The sequence below is a fragment of the Hyperoodon ampullatus genome (assembly GCF_949752795.1).
Source record: "Hyperoodon ampullatus genome assembly, chromosome: 10".
NCBI lineage: Eukaryota > Metazoa > Chordata > Mammalia > Artiodactyla > Ziphiidae > Hyperoodon > Hyperoodon ampullatus.
This window is the reverse complement of record NC_136923.1, coordinates 73401384-73419629: the sequence shown is the minus strand read 5'-3', so window position 1 is coordinate 73419629 and position 18246 is coordinate 73401384. Positions and strand designations below refer to the sequence as shown.

The 18246-nt window shown below is 47.3% G+C and overlaps 1 protein-coding gene across 1 annotated transcript; it reads left to right on the top strand.

Moving 5' to 3' along the window:
* Positions 1–8189: 8189 nt before the first annotated feature.
* Positions 8190–17711, top strand: GUCA1B (guanylate cyclase activator 1B; the record flags this gene model as incomplete). The annotated part of the gene is made up of 4 exons (XM_079713414.1): positions 8190–8396; positions 15211–15360; positions 16757–16877; positions 17584–17711. The coding sequence occupies 4 exons, from the start codon at positions 8190–8192 to the stop codon at positions 17709–17711; spliced, it is 606 nt and encodes a 201-aa protein (XP_079569540.1).
* Positions 17712–18246: the final 535 nt, after the last annotated feature.

Genomic DNA, 18246 nt, shown 5'->3' with positions numbered 1-18246 from the left:
CAAATGCCTAAAGCCTGTTTATCCCAGGTATAAACCTCAGGATTAAGAACTAGTCAATAAAACAAGAGCAGTATAAAATTAACTGTATCTAGCAAAGCAGCCATTGTGACTCATTTTCATTTTGAAAGAAATAATTCTTTAAAAATAAATGTAGACCCACATCTAATCCTTTTTTGTGCTTTTTTTTACAGACAGTATCAATCACTTTATTATAATAGGATGACTTCTGCATACTCACCTCCAGTGGCTCTCTTTTAAAGGTGTACATCCATTTCCAGCTGTTTTCAGACTAGAGTAGCCTCTAAACCAGATTATTTAGCACTTCAGATTATATATTAAAATCTTGTTTTAAGATAAATACAGAGATAAACTACACACACAACAAAAATTAATGGTATTTCCTTGACATAAGTACTTGGCATATTTGAAGCCTACTTGATATAAACTAGGTAATTTATTCTGATAGACTGAGAGGGGTCTTTTTGTTTGTTTTTTAATTGGGTCTCCTGAGTAAAATGTATGTTCTGAAAATTAGAATTAATGCCCAAGTCTCATCTTTCTGTTCATGGTGGTGACGGGAGGTAGTGAGAAAAGTAGACCTGATGTTCAGGATGGACCAGAAGGCAGCTAGGAAGTGAGATGGTTTTTTATTGAGGTGAAGCCCTGAGTTCATTGTTATTTTCTCTGATCTGAAGTATAGTTTCTTTTCATATTAAATAAAATAGTGTTAAAGTCTGTTTTAAATTATTGGTAGACTCTACAGGTTAAACTCGTTCAGTGCCTAGTTTTGATGCTTTCAAAGAGAATTACTTACGTGTCCTTTGGCCACTTAGATATGCCACAGTAAATACATAAAGCAATTATTTTAAATCAGTCTATTTTTGTAACATTTCTGTTTGTCAGCTACCCTTCCTCCTTTCTTACACTATTAAATTAGCTTTACTGCAACATTCATGAGTAGCCGAGTAGAGAAAACAGGCTTGAGTCAGATAAGAGTTCAAACCCACTAACTGCTATAAACAGGCAAGGTGTTTAACCCTCTCAGAGCCTCAGTTTACTCATTAGTAAAATGTAGGAAATAAAACTTATGAAGGTTGGAGTATTGAATTAGGTAACTTGTAAAGCACCTCACACAGTACCAGGCAGATAATAGACATTCAATAAATACTAGCTATGTGAATGAAGAATATTGCCTGCCATATCAGTAAACAAAGGATGTTGCAGCCATCAAGCCATCACATTACAGCCACCCTAACAGTGCACCCTGAGGAGACTCAGGATGAGAAGCACAGGATACTGCCCCCAGATAGCTGAGGTGGATATCACAGGAATGATTTCAGTGAGCCCAGACTTGCATCTCCCCATACTTAGAAAAGTGCAGAAGTCCTTAACTCGAGACACCTGGTTTTCTTTAATTAATGGTAATCTTTAATGTTCCGAATACCTGGTCTTTATTGCAAAAACCTCTGTATATCCTGGCTCTCCCCCTTGCCTCTTCGGAGCAGTCTCTCAGAGTTATCTGAGATGCTGTGTCCCGAGCATAAGTCCTCAGTTTTGTCCGCTAAATAAAACATAACTCTCGACTTTTAGATTGTGCTTTTTTTTTCAGTTGACAGCGATTACCAGATGGCAGAACAAATTTGATGATACTGCAGATGCTTGTGTGCTGTACTGTTTAAAAACCAGCTGGAAAGGACTTCAGGGTATCTCTAAGGTGAGGATAACACCTTACAGTGGTTGCAAAATTTAATTTAGATGAGAAAACATGTAGCATGCTTATTATAACCACCATACATTATGCCAAGCATTTACAGATATTATCTTATTTAATATTTATAACAACCCAATAAAGTAGTTACTATTATCCCCATTTTATAAGAGAGAAAACTAAGTTTGACTTGCCTGCTCAATTGCCCTTTCAGTTGACAGATGAAACTGAGACAAAAAGGTGAAACTGATTTGTCTGAGTTCAGGTTAGTGAAGACAGAGCCTCAGAACCTAATTTTTAAAGGCTAGGATGTACTCAAATGCCCACACATTAAATGCAGACTATTCAAACCTAAAATCCAGATTTATTTCCCCTTGCACATTAGCAAAGTGTGCTACTCATTTCCCCTAAGGCTTAGAAGTAAAGAGATTGACTGGGGGAAAATAATCTAAAGAATAAAAGATGTAAATGTGTATGAATAAAGGCAAGAAGCATAACCCACAGCGCGATCCCTGTGGTCTCAAGGCTGACATTGGTTCTGACTGACTGAGGCAGCAACAGGAGAGTTTAAGCTCCAGCAAGGAGGGGCCTACTGGGTTATAGGAACCCTGGCATGGAGACAGTTAACCCTGTGGCTTTGCGCCAGGCCCATCTCAGGCTCTGCAGACACTGGTTTGTTGCTCACACGCATTTCTTTACCCCTGGAGCCAGGCTTATGGCTGAATGCCTGCGATCCCCAGGGTTCTCTGCAAATCCCTGCTCAATTCCTAACCCTGTCCTCCTTAAAGCCTTACTGTTGTTACTCCACGCTGTTGTTCTCTATGGGGTCCTAATCCTCTTTAAAACTGATATATTTATACCTCAACAGCTCAGCGGTATTTAAGGGCAGGTCATGGGCAACTGACCCACATGAAAAGCCAATTGAATTTTAGATTCCTCTGCCAGAGGCTAAATCAAGTTCTGTTTCATTCAAACGGTCTCTTGAGCACAGGTACCCACAGCAGTGGATTGCATATGCTGTCTTCAGGTGTGATGAGATGGGGACAAGTTCGAAAAATCACTGGAGACCTCTTGCAGTGCTAAAATCCCATTATGTTTTCCCATGGACAAATATCTGCTAGGGAATTCCCCAGTGGTCCAGTGGCTAGGACTCTGCGCTTCCACTGCAGGGGGCACAGGTTCCATCCCTGGTCGGGGAACTAAGATCCCGCATGCCGCATAGGGCAGCCAAGGGAAAAAAAAAAAAAAAAAAACAGGAAAAAAAAAAATCTGCTAACCCAGGCATTCTCAAAGGAATCAAGAGCTGTTGTCTTGTAAAATTAGGAGTAGCACACGTGAATTCAGCTGTGACCGTGTGTCAAGCACTTTGCTCAGTTACTCAACAAGTCTTGTTTCTGCCAAGAACTCCTTGTTTGTGCCAAGCACTGTTCTAGGTTTTGGAAATTCTGCAGTGTGTATGTTGAAGTCCCTCTCCTCAAGGATCTTAGATTCTAGTGAGGAAGACATGCTAGGGGGAAAAATAATATCATTTCATAAGCAGTTAAGCACTATGAAGCAAATAAAGTAGGATAATGTCAGAATTACTTCAGTAGCTATTTGAGGTGAGGTTGGGAAAGTTCTCTCTGAGGAGGGGAGAATGTCAGGAAGGAGGCAGCCATATGAGGGTCTGGGGAAGAGCATTCCAAGCAGCAGGACCCATCAGTGCTAAGGCCCAGTGAGTGTGGTGTGTCTGTGGATAGGGCAGAGTAACATGAAGATGAAATAGGAGGATCCTAGAGTGCATCACGGCCATGGGAAGGAGTGTGGATTTTATCCTGAGTTTCAGCGGGAAGCCACGGAAGGGTTTGGAGCAGGACAGTGATAGGATCTGATTTATGCTTTAGAACACACTCCTCTGGCTGCTGGGTGTGGACTGGAAGGAGGGAGGTGATGGGAAGGTGGGGGCAGGAAGGCCAGTTAGGACTGATGCAGTGGACCAGTGAGAGGATGTGGCCTGGACCAGAGCTGCAGAAATGGAGGGGATGGGAAGTGGTTGGATTCAGAATAAGTTTGGAGGTGGAGCTGATGGAATGACCTACTAATAGATTGAAATGAGATCTAAGAGAAAGAGAGGACTCAGGGATGACTCCTCATTTTTCGCCTAGGCAGCTAGATAAATGTTGATGCCATGACTGAGGTTGAGAAGGGTTGAGGAGGGATTTGGGAAGGAAATCAGTACTTTGGCTTTGGCCTTGCTAAGTTTGTGATCTGAGTTGAGCTGTCCAGTAGACAGCTGGGCTCATGAATCTGGAATCTACAAATGGTATGTAATGTTGAGGGTGAATGAGCTCTCTGTGGAGAGCATGTGAGTAGATGGGAGAATGGTACTGAGGACAAGCCTGGGAAGCCCAAGCATGAAGAGATTTGTTTAAAGGGAGGAGGTGCTGGCAAAGGAGATGTGCAGTCAGTGAGATTGGAGTGAAATCAGACACGTGTGGGTCCTTGAAACCTAAGGTGTTTGAAGGAAGAACTCGGTGAGCTGTGCTGAATCTGCTGGCAGGTTGAGTAAGAAAAGTAGGTCATTGGTGACCACTGTAAAGCCTTCTCCATGGAGTGATGGGGATGAGAATCCAATTGGAGTAAGTTGAGGAGAGAATAAGAAATGCAGAGGATGCAAAACAGGTTCAGTTATCTACTGCTACCATAAAAAATGCCCGACACTTCATGGCTTCATGACAATATCTACTTTGCATGCAAATCTGCAGTTTGGGAACACTGTCTGCTCCATTTGGTATCAGCTGGGGTGCTGGAAGGCCAGGCCTGGAGGCATCTACAGGTTCACTGACTCCCTCAGCCTGGTGGTTGAGGCTGACTGTCAGCTAGAAGCCCTGCGTGTGCTCTGGGCTTCCCCACAGTATGGTGGCTGCGTTCCCCAGGCAAGTCCCGAGGGAGAGCCAGGCACAAACCCTGTCGCCTTTGATGACCTAGTCTCGGAAGTCACATAGTGTCACTTCTGCCCATTCTCTTCGTTGAGTACCATAAAGTCCCATCCAGCTTGAAGAGAGGGAGAAATAGACTCTTCCCGTTGATGGAAGGAACATGGGAGACCAGACCTACTGCTGTGCCAGTTTTGGAAGATAACATCTTCCACAAGGGGTTTTGTTGTCACGGGAGCCAAAGTTAGGACAGTGGCTGGAGGGGAGTAGGAGTCGGCAGGGCCAGTGGATCCAGTAGGCAGAGTACCTAGGGCCCACAATATTTATTTTTCTTTATTTTCTTTTTGGCTGCGTTGGGTCTTCGTTGCTGCACGCGGGCTTTATCTAGTTGCAGTGAGTGGGGGCTACTCTTCGTGGTGGTGCGTGGGCTTCTCATTGCAGTGGCTTCTCTTGTTGCGGAGCACAGGCTCTAGGTGTGCGGGCTTCAATAGTTGTGGCACGTGGGCTCAGTAGTTGTGGCTCGCAGGCTCTAGAGTGCAGGCTCAGTAGTTGTGGCGCATGGGCTTAGTTGCTCCGTGGCATGTGGGATCTTCCCGGACCAGGGCTTGAACCCATGTCCCCTTCATCGGCGGTGGATTCTTAACCACTGCGCCACCAGGGAAGTCCCCGGGCCCACAATATTTTTAATTTCTTTTAAATGTTTTAATTTTCAAAACCAGAAGAAAGAATTAATATAATGCAACCTGGACTGGACTGGATTATATTCATCTTTTTACCAATGAATGATAGATAAAATAGCACTTTTAATATTTCCTTATTTAATATTTAATTATCAATATTAATCTTGTGACCCATGAAGGCAAATGTGGGTAGGCCCAAAAAAGTCACAGTGGGATCCTGAATGTGGGATCAAGGAAGAATTTTTGTTTTGTTTAATCTTGTTTTCATAAAGGTGATAATAAAGCACATCTGCAAACGGGAATGATCCATTACAGAAGGATAAATGGAGGGTGCAGAAGAGAAAGGGATTACTGTGGACATGAAGTGCTTGAGTAGGCAAAGGGAGGTGACATCTAGAAACCAAGTGGAGGAGCTGACGGGGAGAAGTGGGAAAGGGACGCTGCATCCATCGAACCAGGAAGAGGGGCCGGGTATGTGAGCACAGGTGCAGAGAGGTGTGTCTGCTATGGGAGGATGAGGTGGTTGTCAGATGCATCTGCTTCTCTGTGAAGTGAAGGATGTGACAGGGTCATCAGTTGAACGTGGGAGCGAGGGGACGTTTTGAGGGCAGGAAGCGTGGTGGAAGAGTCATCTCGGGGAGAGGGGTCTCAAGTCAGCAGAGGAGAGCGTGCAGTACAACTGTCCAGCATTATTTGAAGGGTGTGCGGCCAGTGTGATTTTCTGACTTTTTCCAGCTGTGTTCAGCCTCGGGTGCAGATGAGGTGTTAGTGCCTAGTTAAGGGGATAGCTGTAGCCAGGGTCAGGTTTTGCCAAGAGAGTAGTTAGAGGGAGAGAGGGGCACAAAGGTCAAGGTCACGGCAAGGAAATGACAAGAGTTCTGGCCTGTGCGTAAGGATAAGGAGGAAAGTGAGAATGTGACAGATGTTAAAAAGCGCAGTGATACACGGGTTGGAAGTCTCAACAGGGCTGGTGAGTTGCTGGAGTGAAGCTGTTAGTGTAAGTGAGTGGAAGGAGAGGCGATGACGGTGTTTGAACGTTTCAGACCATCAGTAGAGAAATTCATGGTAGCAAGGCCTCCGGTAGACATTCTCAGACTTCACACGCCGTGGAAGCACCTGGAGAGCTTTTTAAAACACAGACTGTGGCCCCGCAACCCCAAGTTCCAGATTCACTAGGGGAGGAGGGGCCTGAGAATCTGCATTTCTAACAGACTCCCAGATGTTGCAGCTGCTGGCCCAGGGACCACAGTGAATGGGGGCCAAGGTGGGTGGAAGAAAAGCTCTTGGGAACTGGGGAGATAAGAACCTTTGAGGCCAGAGTGAGAGGGACCAGCTGTCCACCTGATGCTTTGGGACGAATGGTGACATCACCAGTGAATGATGACAATAAGGACAAGTACAAGGTGGGAGGGTCAGAGGTGGCCTCGAAGGCACTGGCATTTCTGAGGGAGGAAAGAGGAAAGGTAGAGGCAACAGCTGAACAAGGAGGAGACCAGCCTTAACCTCCAGACCCGGAGGCAAGTGGAATTTGGGAGAAAAACCCATCGGCACTTGAAAGGATGACAGAGGAAGCGGGGTTCCACCTTCAGGGATGGCAAGGAAATTAGAAGAACTTTGAGAGATTAGGGACATCTGGAGGCAGGGAGCTGAGAGCGAGAGCGAGAACGAGCAAGAGAGAGAGAGAGAGAGACTGGAATGTACAAAGCAATTCAGGAATGAACATCCAGTGGGAGGCAGGCAGTGCTGCGCCTGAGATTACGAGACACACTGGAAGGACTGCCCCTAAAATCTCAAAAAAATTAGCGCTCCAGGTTTTCTGATTTCTTGGAGGTGTCATTTTTATATTCCATTAACATAAGCATGAGTATATAACTGATTCAAAAACAAATTCGCAGGACTTTCCTGGTGGTCCAGTGGTTAAGACTCCACACTTCTAACGCAGGGGATGCATGTTCGATCCGTGGTTGGGGAGCTAGGATCCTGCATGCCGAACGGCGCGGCCAAAATAAATAAATAAAAATAATTTCCGCACCAAATTCGCATGAACCTTTAATATAAAAGTAAGAGCCTTCAGAGATAAGTTAAGCCACGCTCCCAGATCCTTCTCATGTGTTTATACTTTGGAGAAAAAGTGGGAAGAGCCCTGCTGATAGGTCTTGGATGAAGGGTGTAGGAGGGACGTATTTGTACTTTAAACTGGGAGATGGAGAACTTCCAAGACCCAAGGGTGTGATCTGTAAAGGAGCTTCAGATACGGTGCTGGGGACTGAGCTAGCCTGGGGACAGAAGTGCTCACCCAGAGCCCTTCACATCATAGATCCTGCTGCTTCTCATTAGGCCAAGTGAAGGGCAAGCCCCAGCTCACCAGTGGTTCTGTTTTATGGGCTAGGAGTTGGCCTTGCTTCCTCTCTGGACTTCAGAGTCTCCTGTATCTCCAAGATGGGCCTCCCTGGAGCAGCCTGGTGCCCAACGGAAAGGGACAGGGAGCACGTGTGAGATGGGAGGGTCTCAGCCTGTCTTCTCGACTCCCCCTCCATCTGCCTACCTCTCAGTGTCCTCCCCTTCTCCCTCTTCAGAATCTGCCCGGCAGCTTAGTTGAGTGGTTGATGAGACTAAAGGGAGGGGTGAGGCTGGGGGAGCTTAGCTGACTGGAGGTCAGACCTTCCAGGGGAATCTTCTAATGATCTTAGGGCGCTTAGCTGGCCTGGTCCCGCCCCCTCGCTGCCAGCCCCCTGCACTGCCCGTCCTGTTCTGTTGGCTAGGAGATGATGAAGAGCCTGGCTAAGAGGAGGAAAGGGAGGAAGAGGGCCCTCGCCTAAGGAATCCATTGGCAGAAGCCCGGGAGGAAGCACAGACCCTTGCTCCCTGACGTCCCCAGGGGCCAGGATGGGGCAGCAGTTCAGCTGGGAGGAGGCAGAGGAGAACGGCGCGATGGATGTGGCGGAGCTGCAGGAGTGGTACAGGAAGTTCCTGGAGGAGTGCCCCAGCGGCACGCTCTTCATGCACGAGTTTAAGCGCTTCTTCAGGGTCGCGGGCAACGAGGAGGCCACCCAGTATGTAGAGGGCATGTTCCGAGCTTTCGACAAGAACGGGGTAAGGCGCCCTGAGGGGGAGGACCGATGGCTCAGGTCTCATCCCGGTGCTAAAGGAGCATCCTCAGTGGGAGCTCCGTTCCCCAGTCCTCCTGCTCTTCCTCTGCTCTTCGTTTCTCTCCATCCCCTCTCGCCTTTTCTGTCTCACTGTTCCCCCAAACTCTTCTCCCCATCATTCTTCTTTCCGTCTTCTCTTCCTCCCCTCCACCTCTCCGCTCTCACGTGACTGGCCTTCTTCCTGAGAGCTGAGGGGAGATTCTGCAGAAAGGCGCACGATCCAGCCCTCTCTGCGTGTATTTATGGACAGGGCTCCGTAGCCAGAGGACCTGGTTTTTCGCACCCACCAGAGCACCCCTCGCTGTAAAGATAAGGGGCTCCAGAGCTGCCCTAAATGGGCGGAGCTATCTTGGAACAGGTCGTGAGCGCCCCCTTGTTGGGGTCCTTCGAATTGAGACCGGTCAGCTCTTCCCACCCAGAAAGCTGGAGGAGGCTCCTTCCTGGACTTGGAGGTTGGACGGATTATTGCAAAATCCCCTTTCTACTCTTCAAGCCATAAAAGATTCCATGAAATCATCCATCCACAAGGTTTCTTCCAGCCCTTGGATGGCACCAGGAGCTAAGAAGATAATATATTTTGTAAATGCGCACCTGGAAACTGAATTCAAACATTGAAATCCCCTCATTATTTAAGGCCATCCAGTCCAGCACCTCCGCAGTACTCTAAACCATTAAGTTTGCCTCAAATACCTATTTCAGTCCCCCAAATTGAGGGGGAGGTGGGTTGGACCTAGATAATTAATCTGGAGAGAGCGGTGGGTATCCCACTTCTTTGTAGGGGGAGAGCTTCACTTTCTAGAGAGAGTCACTGGGAAGGCTTCTTCAGGTCCCAACCTGACCCTGGTACCGGTCAGTGCACATCTCCTCATCGCCTATAGGGGGCGGGAGGGCGGGGTCAGCGTCATTCCCTGCAACAGAAACCTCCTTGGAGATGAACCCTATCTCGGGGCCCAGAGTGAGCTTCAGCCTTCTCAAAGCTCCTCTCCACAGGCACCTCTGAGGCAGCAGCAGCCCTGGGAGGGAACAGGCAGAGGTTGTTATTGCAAATTCAGTGAATTGATTGACCAAGATCATATACTCAGGGGTCCTGAGTCCCAGGCAAGTGCTCCTGCCCAGAAGGCAGTTTGTTGGGTTTCTTTCAGAGAGAAAATGATTTTTCTAAGTGTTGAATGTCACAAGAAAAGTAAACAAATAGATCATATATAGCAAGAGTCACTATCATAGATTTATCAATCTTCCTCAAATTCATTTAAAATTCAGTATAATAACAATTCAAGATCTCAAAGGGATTATGAAGCCCCTGGGAATAATATGGCTGACCTCTTATACCTAATCTCCTCCTATAAATCAGCATATAATATTCATTAATTGTTTTTAAAACAACCTTTTAATTTTGGTATGATTTTAAATTTACAGCAAAATTATAATAGTGCAATTAATTCCCATATACAATTTATCCAAATTCCCCAACTGTTTACATTTTGCCTCATTTGCTTTACCATTCTCTCCGTGTAATGTATTATGTATTTATGTATATATACATACACATAATATATACATATATGTGTATATTGTGCATATAAATATACATACATATTTTTGAGAGAAAATTATAGACACCACAACCTTTTACCCAAGTATTCTAGTGTGTATTTTCTAAGACCAAGGGCATTCTATTAACCTAATAAGTGATCAAACCAGGAAATTCAACAGTAATAAATTCTGTTATCTAATCGACAATCCATATTCAAGTTTGGTCAGTTGTCCTGGTGACATCCATTATAACCTTTTTTTTTTTTTTCGTTTGATCACACATTGCATTTACTTGTCCTGTCTCTTTCTTAGCCTTTAATTTGGAAACTTTAATCTCAGGCTTTCTTTATCTTATTTGACTCTGACATTTTCGAAGACTGCAGACCAGTGATTTGGGTTTGTCCCATGTTGCCTCGTGATGAGATTCAGGTTACACTTCTGGCAGAAATGCCCCAGAAGAGATGCTGTGTCCTCCTGAGTGCATCATGTCAGGGGGCACGTGATGTTGGTTTGTCCCATTAGTGGAGTGGTTCACTTCGATCACTTGGATACATGGTGTTCTGCCAGGTTCCACCACTGTAAAGTGACTATTTTTCCTTTGTAATTTATAAGCATCTTATAGGGAGATACTTTGAGACTAAGTAAATTTCCTGTTGCTCATCAAGTGCTCATCCTCTGGGTTTGGCCTCAGCTGATAATTTTGTAACTCCACCGTCCCATCTCTATTTATTACTTGGCCTCCTGCCGTAAAGAAGAGCATTCCAGGCAGGTGTTTTCAGCTCCTCTGTCAGGGACTGAGCCTTCTTTCTTTTCTTTTCCCACTTTGTGTCTCCAAACCTCCACCCAACTCCACTTTCCACCTTGGCACAATCTTTGTATCAGCAAGTCTTGTTTCTAGGCAGTTGGTCTGAGATTTCTGGGGCAAATAAAATCAGAAGAGCTCATAGATCTTGCTCACACGTCAAAATCTGAGCTCGTGGAAACAGGGTTTTGGTGGAGGCAAGGAGGTAGGAGTACCTGGTCTCTGCTGCTGCTGCGCCCCCTCCTGGTGGTGGTAGTAACACTCGTCTCTGGTGCTTGCCTGTGATGCACTGGATGGAAGAAAAGGAAGGATGAAGCTCAAATGTCCTTCGGGATCCTTATGTAAGGAGTGTTGGGGGTCAGGGTTAGTTCACCAGTGCAGCCCATTCAGGGAGAAACAAGGCAGGTAATCCCATAGAGCAGATCACGTTCCTGTCACTTCTGCTCCAGCTCTTGAGTAGACAGGCATTTCCATGATCTTGGGCCCCTGTGGGTAATTGAAGCTGAAGAGAGCTGGTGTGCAGTGGATGAGATTAGCCCCAGCTGGAAGCTTTCCAGAGCTGGTCCGGGGGATGGGTGGTTTTTTTTTTCTATTTCTTTTTTTTAAAAATTTTTAATTTTTATTTTATTTATTTATTTTTGGCTGCATCTTAATTGCTGTGTGCGGGCTTTCTCTAGTTGCGGCGAGCAGGGCCTACTCTTTGTTGAGGTGTGCAGTCTTCTCATTGCGGCGGCTTCTCGTTGCAGAGCACAGGCTCTAGGCGCGTGGGCTTCAGTAGTTGTGGCACGTGGGCTCAGTAGTTGTGGCTCGTGGACTCTAGAGCACAGGCTCAGTAGTTTGGCGCATGGGCTTGGTTGCTCTGTGGCATGTGGGATCTTCCCTGACCAGGGCTCGAACCCGTGCCCCTTGTCTTGGCAGGTGGATTCTAAACCACTGTGCCACCAGGGAAGTCCCTAGAGTTGGGGGGGGTTTGAAGTAAACTCGCAGGGGAGATCACTTGTCAGGAAGGGGCTGCTCTACAGTGGGCCTCAGGTAAGGCGAGGGGTCTTTGTGGAAACCGTATCATGGTGAGACAGGATGTTACAAGAACAGAGGTTCTAGACAAAGAATGTGGGGGAATCTAGAGATCTGGAGAGTAGGGATTTGTCTGTGGTTTTTTGTTTGTTGTTCTCCCCTTGGTGCTAGACACCAGGTTCATTTTTTAGACAGTAATAGACCTTGCATGGAATAAGACATTTCTCCCAACCTGATGAACTGGAGAAGGCATGTAGCTTGAAAGGCTCTGCCACTTGCTGGGTGGGAATTTCTTGGGCAACTTATTCAACCTCTGAGTCTCTGTTTCCTCATCCATAACATGGGGATGACAGACCTGAGGGAGATGATGTATGTAAAACAGATGATCCATACCAGCCTTTTTTTTTTTTTTTTTTGCAGTACGCGGGCCTCTCACTGTTGTGTCCTCTCCCGTTGCGGAGCACAGGCTCCGGACGCGCAGGCTCAGCAGCCATGGCTTATGGGCCCAGCCACTCCGCAGCATGTGGGATCTTCCCGGACCGGGGCACGAACCCGCGTCCCCTGCATTGGCAGGCGGACTCTCAACCACTGCGCCACCAGGGAAGCCCCCTACCAGCCATTTTGCACACATTTTCCTACCCAATTATTATTTTAAAAGAAACCTAACATCTATTTTTAGTAAGCTTAATAAATAATAATTACTAATGAAAATAGCCTTTTAAAGAACAACCAATTATCACATTGTACACCTTAATCTTACACAGAGTTCTTTAAAAGGCTATTTTGCAATTATTACCTCAGTAGAGCTGGGGAAGAAAAACTGGACACAAGCCAAATAACCTTCAATGAGCAAACAGAAAGCAAACTAGGGACCATTCATACAATGGTGCACCATACAGTAATAAAAAGGAAGGAACTGTTGATGCATGCAGTGACTGAGATGAATCTGTAGGGCATTGTGCTGAGTGAAAAAAAGAGTTACACATTATATGATTCTATTTATATACCGTTCTCAAAGTGAAAATATTATTGTGATGGAGAACAGATCAGTGGTTGTCAAGTGTTACGGTTGGGGGAAAGATGTGACCCTTAAGAGGTAACACAAGAGAGTTTCTTTGTGTTGAGAGTTATTCATATCTACACGTGATAAAATTTTGTAGAACAAGTGGGGAGGGGCAATTCAGGGGTAGGGGATTAAGCGGAACAAACTATTACCTATGAAATAAGCTACAAGGATATACTGTACAACACAGGGAATATAGCCAATATTGTATGCTCCAATAAATGGAGCATAATCTTTAAAAATTATGAATCACTGTATTGTACACCTGGAATTTATATAATATTGTACATCAACTATATTTCAATTAAAAAGTTCATAGAGGGGCTTCCCTGGTGGTGCAGTGGTTAAGAATTCGCCTGCCAATGCAGGGGACACGGGTTCGAGCCCTGGTCCGGGAAGATCCCACATGCCGTGGAGCAACAAAGCCTGTGTGCCACAACTACTGAGCCTGCATGCTGCGACTATTGAAGCCGCGTGCCTGTAGCCCGTGCTCTGCAACAAGAGAAGCCACCGCAGTAGCCCCTGCTCACCACAACTAGAGAAAGCCCACGCGCAGCAACGAAGACCCAACGCAGCCAAAAAAAAAAAGACTACTGGTGGGGGGTGAGGAACAACCAGCAACTGCTAAGAATCTACCCTACAGAAATTACCAGAGACATAAGAAAAAATACATATGCACAAAGATGTTCATTGTGTCACATAAAATATCAAAACCATGTTCAGCAAGAGGGACTTCCCAGTATTCCTCTGAAAAAGAAGAAGAAAAGATATGATTTTAAATAAATTTGAAGGCATGGGAAATTTTAAAATAAAAATCCAGGAACTAAAATTATAGCTACAGTCTAACCTCAATTAGGTAAATACATTGTGAGGAGTGTGGAGGACCAGAAGGAATTATATAAAGGATGTTGAATAAAACTCTTCAGGTAGGCTCATCTTATTTTCTTGGCTTTTCATTAGGCTTTTGCTGTTTCCCTCATTTGGGGCCCTGTTCTTCTGTTGCTCAAACCTTGCCCACCCAGGCACCCCTTGAACCGGGGCTGAGTGACCTGACCCAGTGGGACAGTGGGGCTCTGGGCCAGCAATGCCATTTCTGATTACAAAGTCATGGGAATGGGCTTCCCCTGGTGGCGCAGTGGTTAAGAATCCACCTGCCGGGCTTCTCTGGTGGCGCAGTGGTTGAGAGTCCGCCTGCCGATGCAGGGGACACGGGTTCGTGCCCCGGTTCGGGAAGATCCCACATGCTGCGGAGCGGCTGGGCCTGTGAGCCATGACCGCTGAGCCTGCGCGTCCGGAGCCTGTGCTCCACAACGGGAGAGGCCACAACAGTGAGAGGCCCGCGTACCGCAAAAAAAAAAAAAAACAAAAAAACAGAATCCACCTGCCAGTGCAGGGGACACAGGTTCGAGCCCTGGTGCAGGAAGATCCCACATGCCACGGAGCAACTAAGCCTGTGCACCGCAACTACTGACCCTGTGCTCTAGAGCCTGCAAGCCACAACTACTGAACTCACGTGTCACAACTACTGAAGCCCGCATGCCTAAAGCCCATGCTCCACAACAAGAGAAGCCACCACAATGAGAAGCCTGCGCACCTCAATGAAGAGCAGCCCCTGATTGTCGCAACGAGAGAAAGCCCGCGAGGAGCAATGAAGACCCAACACAGCCAAAAATAAATAAATAAAATAAATTTAAAAAAAAATTTATATTGAAAAAAAACAAAGTCATGGGAATGACAGACACTCCTGGGAGAGATGACAATTCCAATTTTTGATTTGGAGGGCTGAGATCCTGACCCTGAAATACGTGAGGTCCTGCTTTCTAATTTCCTGTCAAAACTATGTTAGTCTCAAATTCAGACTTAATCATTTCTTCATTGATTCATAAATATTTATGAGACTCTGGGTGGAAGTGGCCTTGTGCTAGGCATGGAGGAGGGATAAAAGCAATGTAAACCCCTCTCCTTTCTCCCGGAGCATAGACTGTAGCTAGAGAATGAGACACACGAAACACTTAAGGGTAGAATAGAAGATAGGTGCTGGGAGTGTCGGAAGAGGGAGAGGGAGATCATTGTGGCTGAAGTGGTGTGAGAAGGAAGGCTTCCTGGAGGAGGGGACCCTTGAGTTGAGCCTTGAAGGACAGGTAGGAGTGGGTGAGCATGGAGACTGGGAATAGATCCCAGGGCAGAGAATAGCACAAGCACAGATGCAGAGGCACACGGAATGCAAGGAGGATGCAAAGCCCTGAGTTTACAGGGATGGTGGCCTAGATTAGGGCTCACACCTGCGCTCCAGGGAGATCCGGCGGCGGGCGGGAGGGAGCCTCACAGCTCCCACTCCCAATGCAGGATGACACCATCGACTTCCTGGAGTATGTGGCAGCCCTGAACCTTGTACTGAGGGGCACCCTGGAGCACAAGCTGAAGTGGACCTTCAAGATCTATGACAAGGACCGCAATGGCTTCATTGACCGCCTGGAGCTGCTGGACATCGTGGAGGTCAGTGTCTGCTCAGGGCGGGGGCGCAGGGCAGGCACCTGGGCATGTGGCCCTGCTGGGCTGTGAGTGCTGGCTGCTGAAGTGGGGGCCCCTGGGGCTGGGGGTGGGAAGGGGCATTGGAACCCTTCAGAGTGTGCTTTCCGACCACAGTGAAATTAAGCTAGAAATCAATTACAAAAAGAATGAGAAAATCCCCATCTGTTTGGAAATTAGGCAATCCACTTCCTAATACTCCATGAATCAAAACAATAATATCACACATACACACAAAGTATTGTGAACTGAATAATAATGCAAACATAACAAAACTTGTGGAATGCAGCTAAAGCTGGACTTGCAGAAACATTGGTAGCCTTAAAAAGTATATACTAGAAAATAAGAGAGGCTGAAAATTCAATGACCCAAGAAGTCATCTCAAGAAATTAGAAAAAAGAGTAAATTAAGGCCAAAGAAAGCAGAAGAAAAGAACCAATAAAGAGCAGAAATTAATGAAACAGAACACAAATACATAAGGAAAGTCAACAAAAGCAAAAGTTGGTTCTTTGAAAAGATTAACAAAGCTGATTGACTACTAGCAAGAACAAGCAAGGGGTAAAAAAAAAGTACTACAGCTCAGACTCTGCACGAAACCTGCATTAGCCTATTACTCCCCAGAACTGCACTCCAAGGAGGGGATTGTTGGTCCATTTTACAGATGAGGAAATCGGCCCGTGGAGGTTGTGTGGTTTGCCCAAGTTCATCCACCAGGAGGTGCTGGGCTGCCTGTAACACCTGAGCCTCCCAGCACCGTTAGTGGCGTGCCAGGCGCTGCTTTGTGCCAGGCGCTGCACTGGGCTGTGGGGACCCCGAAGGCACACCTCTGTCCTCAGAGAGCCCCAACCAAGGACTAAGGATAATCCTCACATTTGTCTGTCTCTTCCCCGTTTCAGTTCCAAACGTTGCCTCATTGCCAGAAACAGGACAAGGGAGACACCTGTGCTTTTCCCTCTCCCGTCATCCTATTTCACACACATACACACACATCTATAAATACACTAAAATCTCTTTTCCTCTCTGAATCTCCATTTCTTCCTCTGTAGTGTAGAGTTTAGACCATCACTGTGCCGTCCACATCCCTCCTTAAAGGCTTTGGGTGTCAGCTCTGACACTCACAGTGGAAATGCCAAAGGCGTGGGGCTGAGGCGGTGTGTGAAGCCGGGAACTCCTCGGTTGGAATTAGGCCAATGGGACCCTGAGGGAACAATGGGACCCACGGGTCACTTTTAATTTGGTCCTGTGGTCCTCAGATGCACAGACTGGGGGGCAGTGCTGGGGACGAGCTGCCAAGGGATGTGGGTCCTGGGGAGAGGGCAGGGCGTGCAGGGTCTTGTGGATACCACCGGGTTCTCTCCCACAGTCCATCTACAGGCTGAAGAAAGCCTGCAGGGTGGAGATGGAGGCTGAGCAAGATGGTGAGATGCTCACACCTGAGGAGGTCGTGGACAGGATCTTCCTTCTGGTGGATGAGAACGGAGATGGTAACGGGCAGAGAGGATGGTGGGGCGGGTTGGGGGCACGGCACCCACCCTGGATCACCCCACTTTCTATCCACGTGACCTTAGGCAAGGCCCTTCACCTCCTGACAGTGAGATGGGTGTAGAGGGGAATACATAAAATAACAAGGGTGTCACTAGCATGTGAGGTTTGTAAGAGTGATTAAAACTCCTGTGGGAGTTGCTGATGGAGGCCAGGCAAGCGCAGTGGAAGAAGAGAAGCTTTGGAGTCGGGCAGACCAGGGTGCTACATTTACCCTCTCAGCCTGGTCTCAGTTTCCTCACCTGGAAAATGGGGCTAAGAACGGTTGAAAGGAAAAAATGGGGTCATGTACTTAAGAGCCAGCTACTTGGGCTCTCCTCGCCGTAGCTCAGAGCCCCAGCCCCAGGCTGTACAGGGAGGCAGCTGGCTGGGAACACACCCAGAAGAGCCCTCAAGAGCATTCTGAGGGTACCGCGGGCAGAAGTAAAATTTAAACTCACTTGCAAATAAAGTCCCTTAAAGAAACCCTTGAAGGTTCCAGGTGACTCCTGGAGAATCAGGGAATCACAAGGCCCAAGCTTAGGCCCTGAGGCCGCAGGCTCATCTGTGTACAAGGTGTAGGCGCACCCAAGGAGAGAAGGCCTCACCTCTCACCCCACCCCATTTCTTCCATTCCCCCTGTGACCGTCTCTCCTACCCCTTGTGCAGGCCAGCTGTCCCTGAGTGAGTTCACTGAAGGTGCCCGTCGTGACAAGTGGGTGATGAAGATGCTGCAGATGGATGTGAATCCCGGTAGCTGGATCTCTCAGCAAAGGCGGAAAAGTGCCATGTTCTGAGGGCTCCGGGGTCCTGGGAGCCCTCCAAGACTCCAGGCTCACCAGGTTTCCAGAGCAGTGGGAGGGTCCCTGGCTCAGCCTGCTTATGCCCACTCTTATCCTGGCTTGGACTTCCTGGCATCCCCTGTGCAGGGGGTGGGGCTGAGTGGGGAGAGGAGGGGCCGTTGGTCTGAAGTGGCCAACAGGACCCGGTCCATTGGGAGGATTCACAGGGTGGTGAAGGGAACAGGCTTCCTCTCCCCCTTCAGCTGCTCCTGGGAAAGCTAGGCCTTGGCTAGGTGGTTGTGGGGTTTCCACAAATTCCTACATGGTTCATAGCTGGAAGCAGGGAAAACTGAGGGGTAGGGGTTCCATAGATGAAATTAGCAATAAGAATGCCCACACAATGTGAAACTGACTAGTAGAAGGGTGGGGCTGGCAGGTGGTGTTGACTCTGTGAAGAAAAGGTAGGAACTGGGGAGAAGGGATGGATAATAACTACATCCCTCCAGGATCCTGAGGAATGTTCAGGGGAGGACTCTTGCCTCTTCCTCTC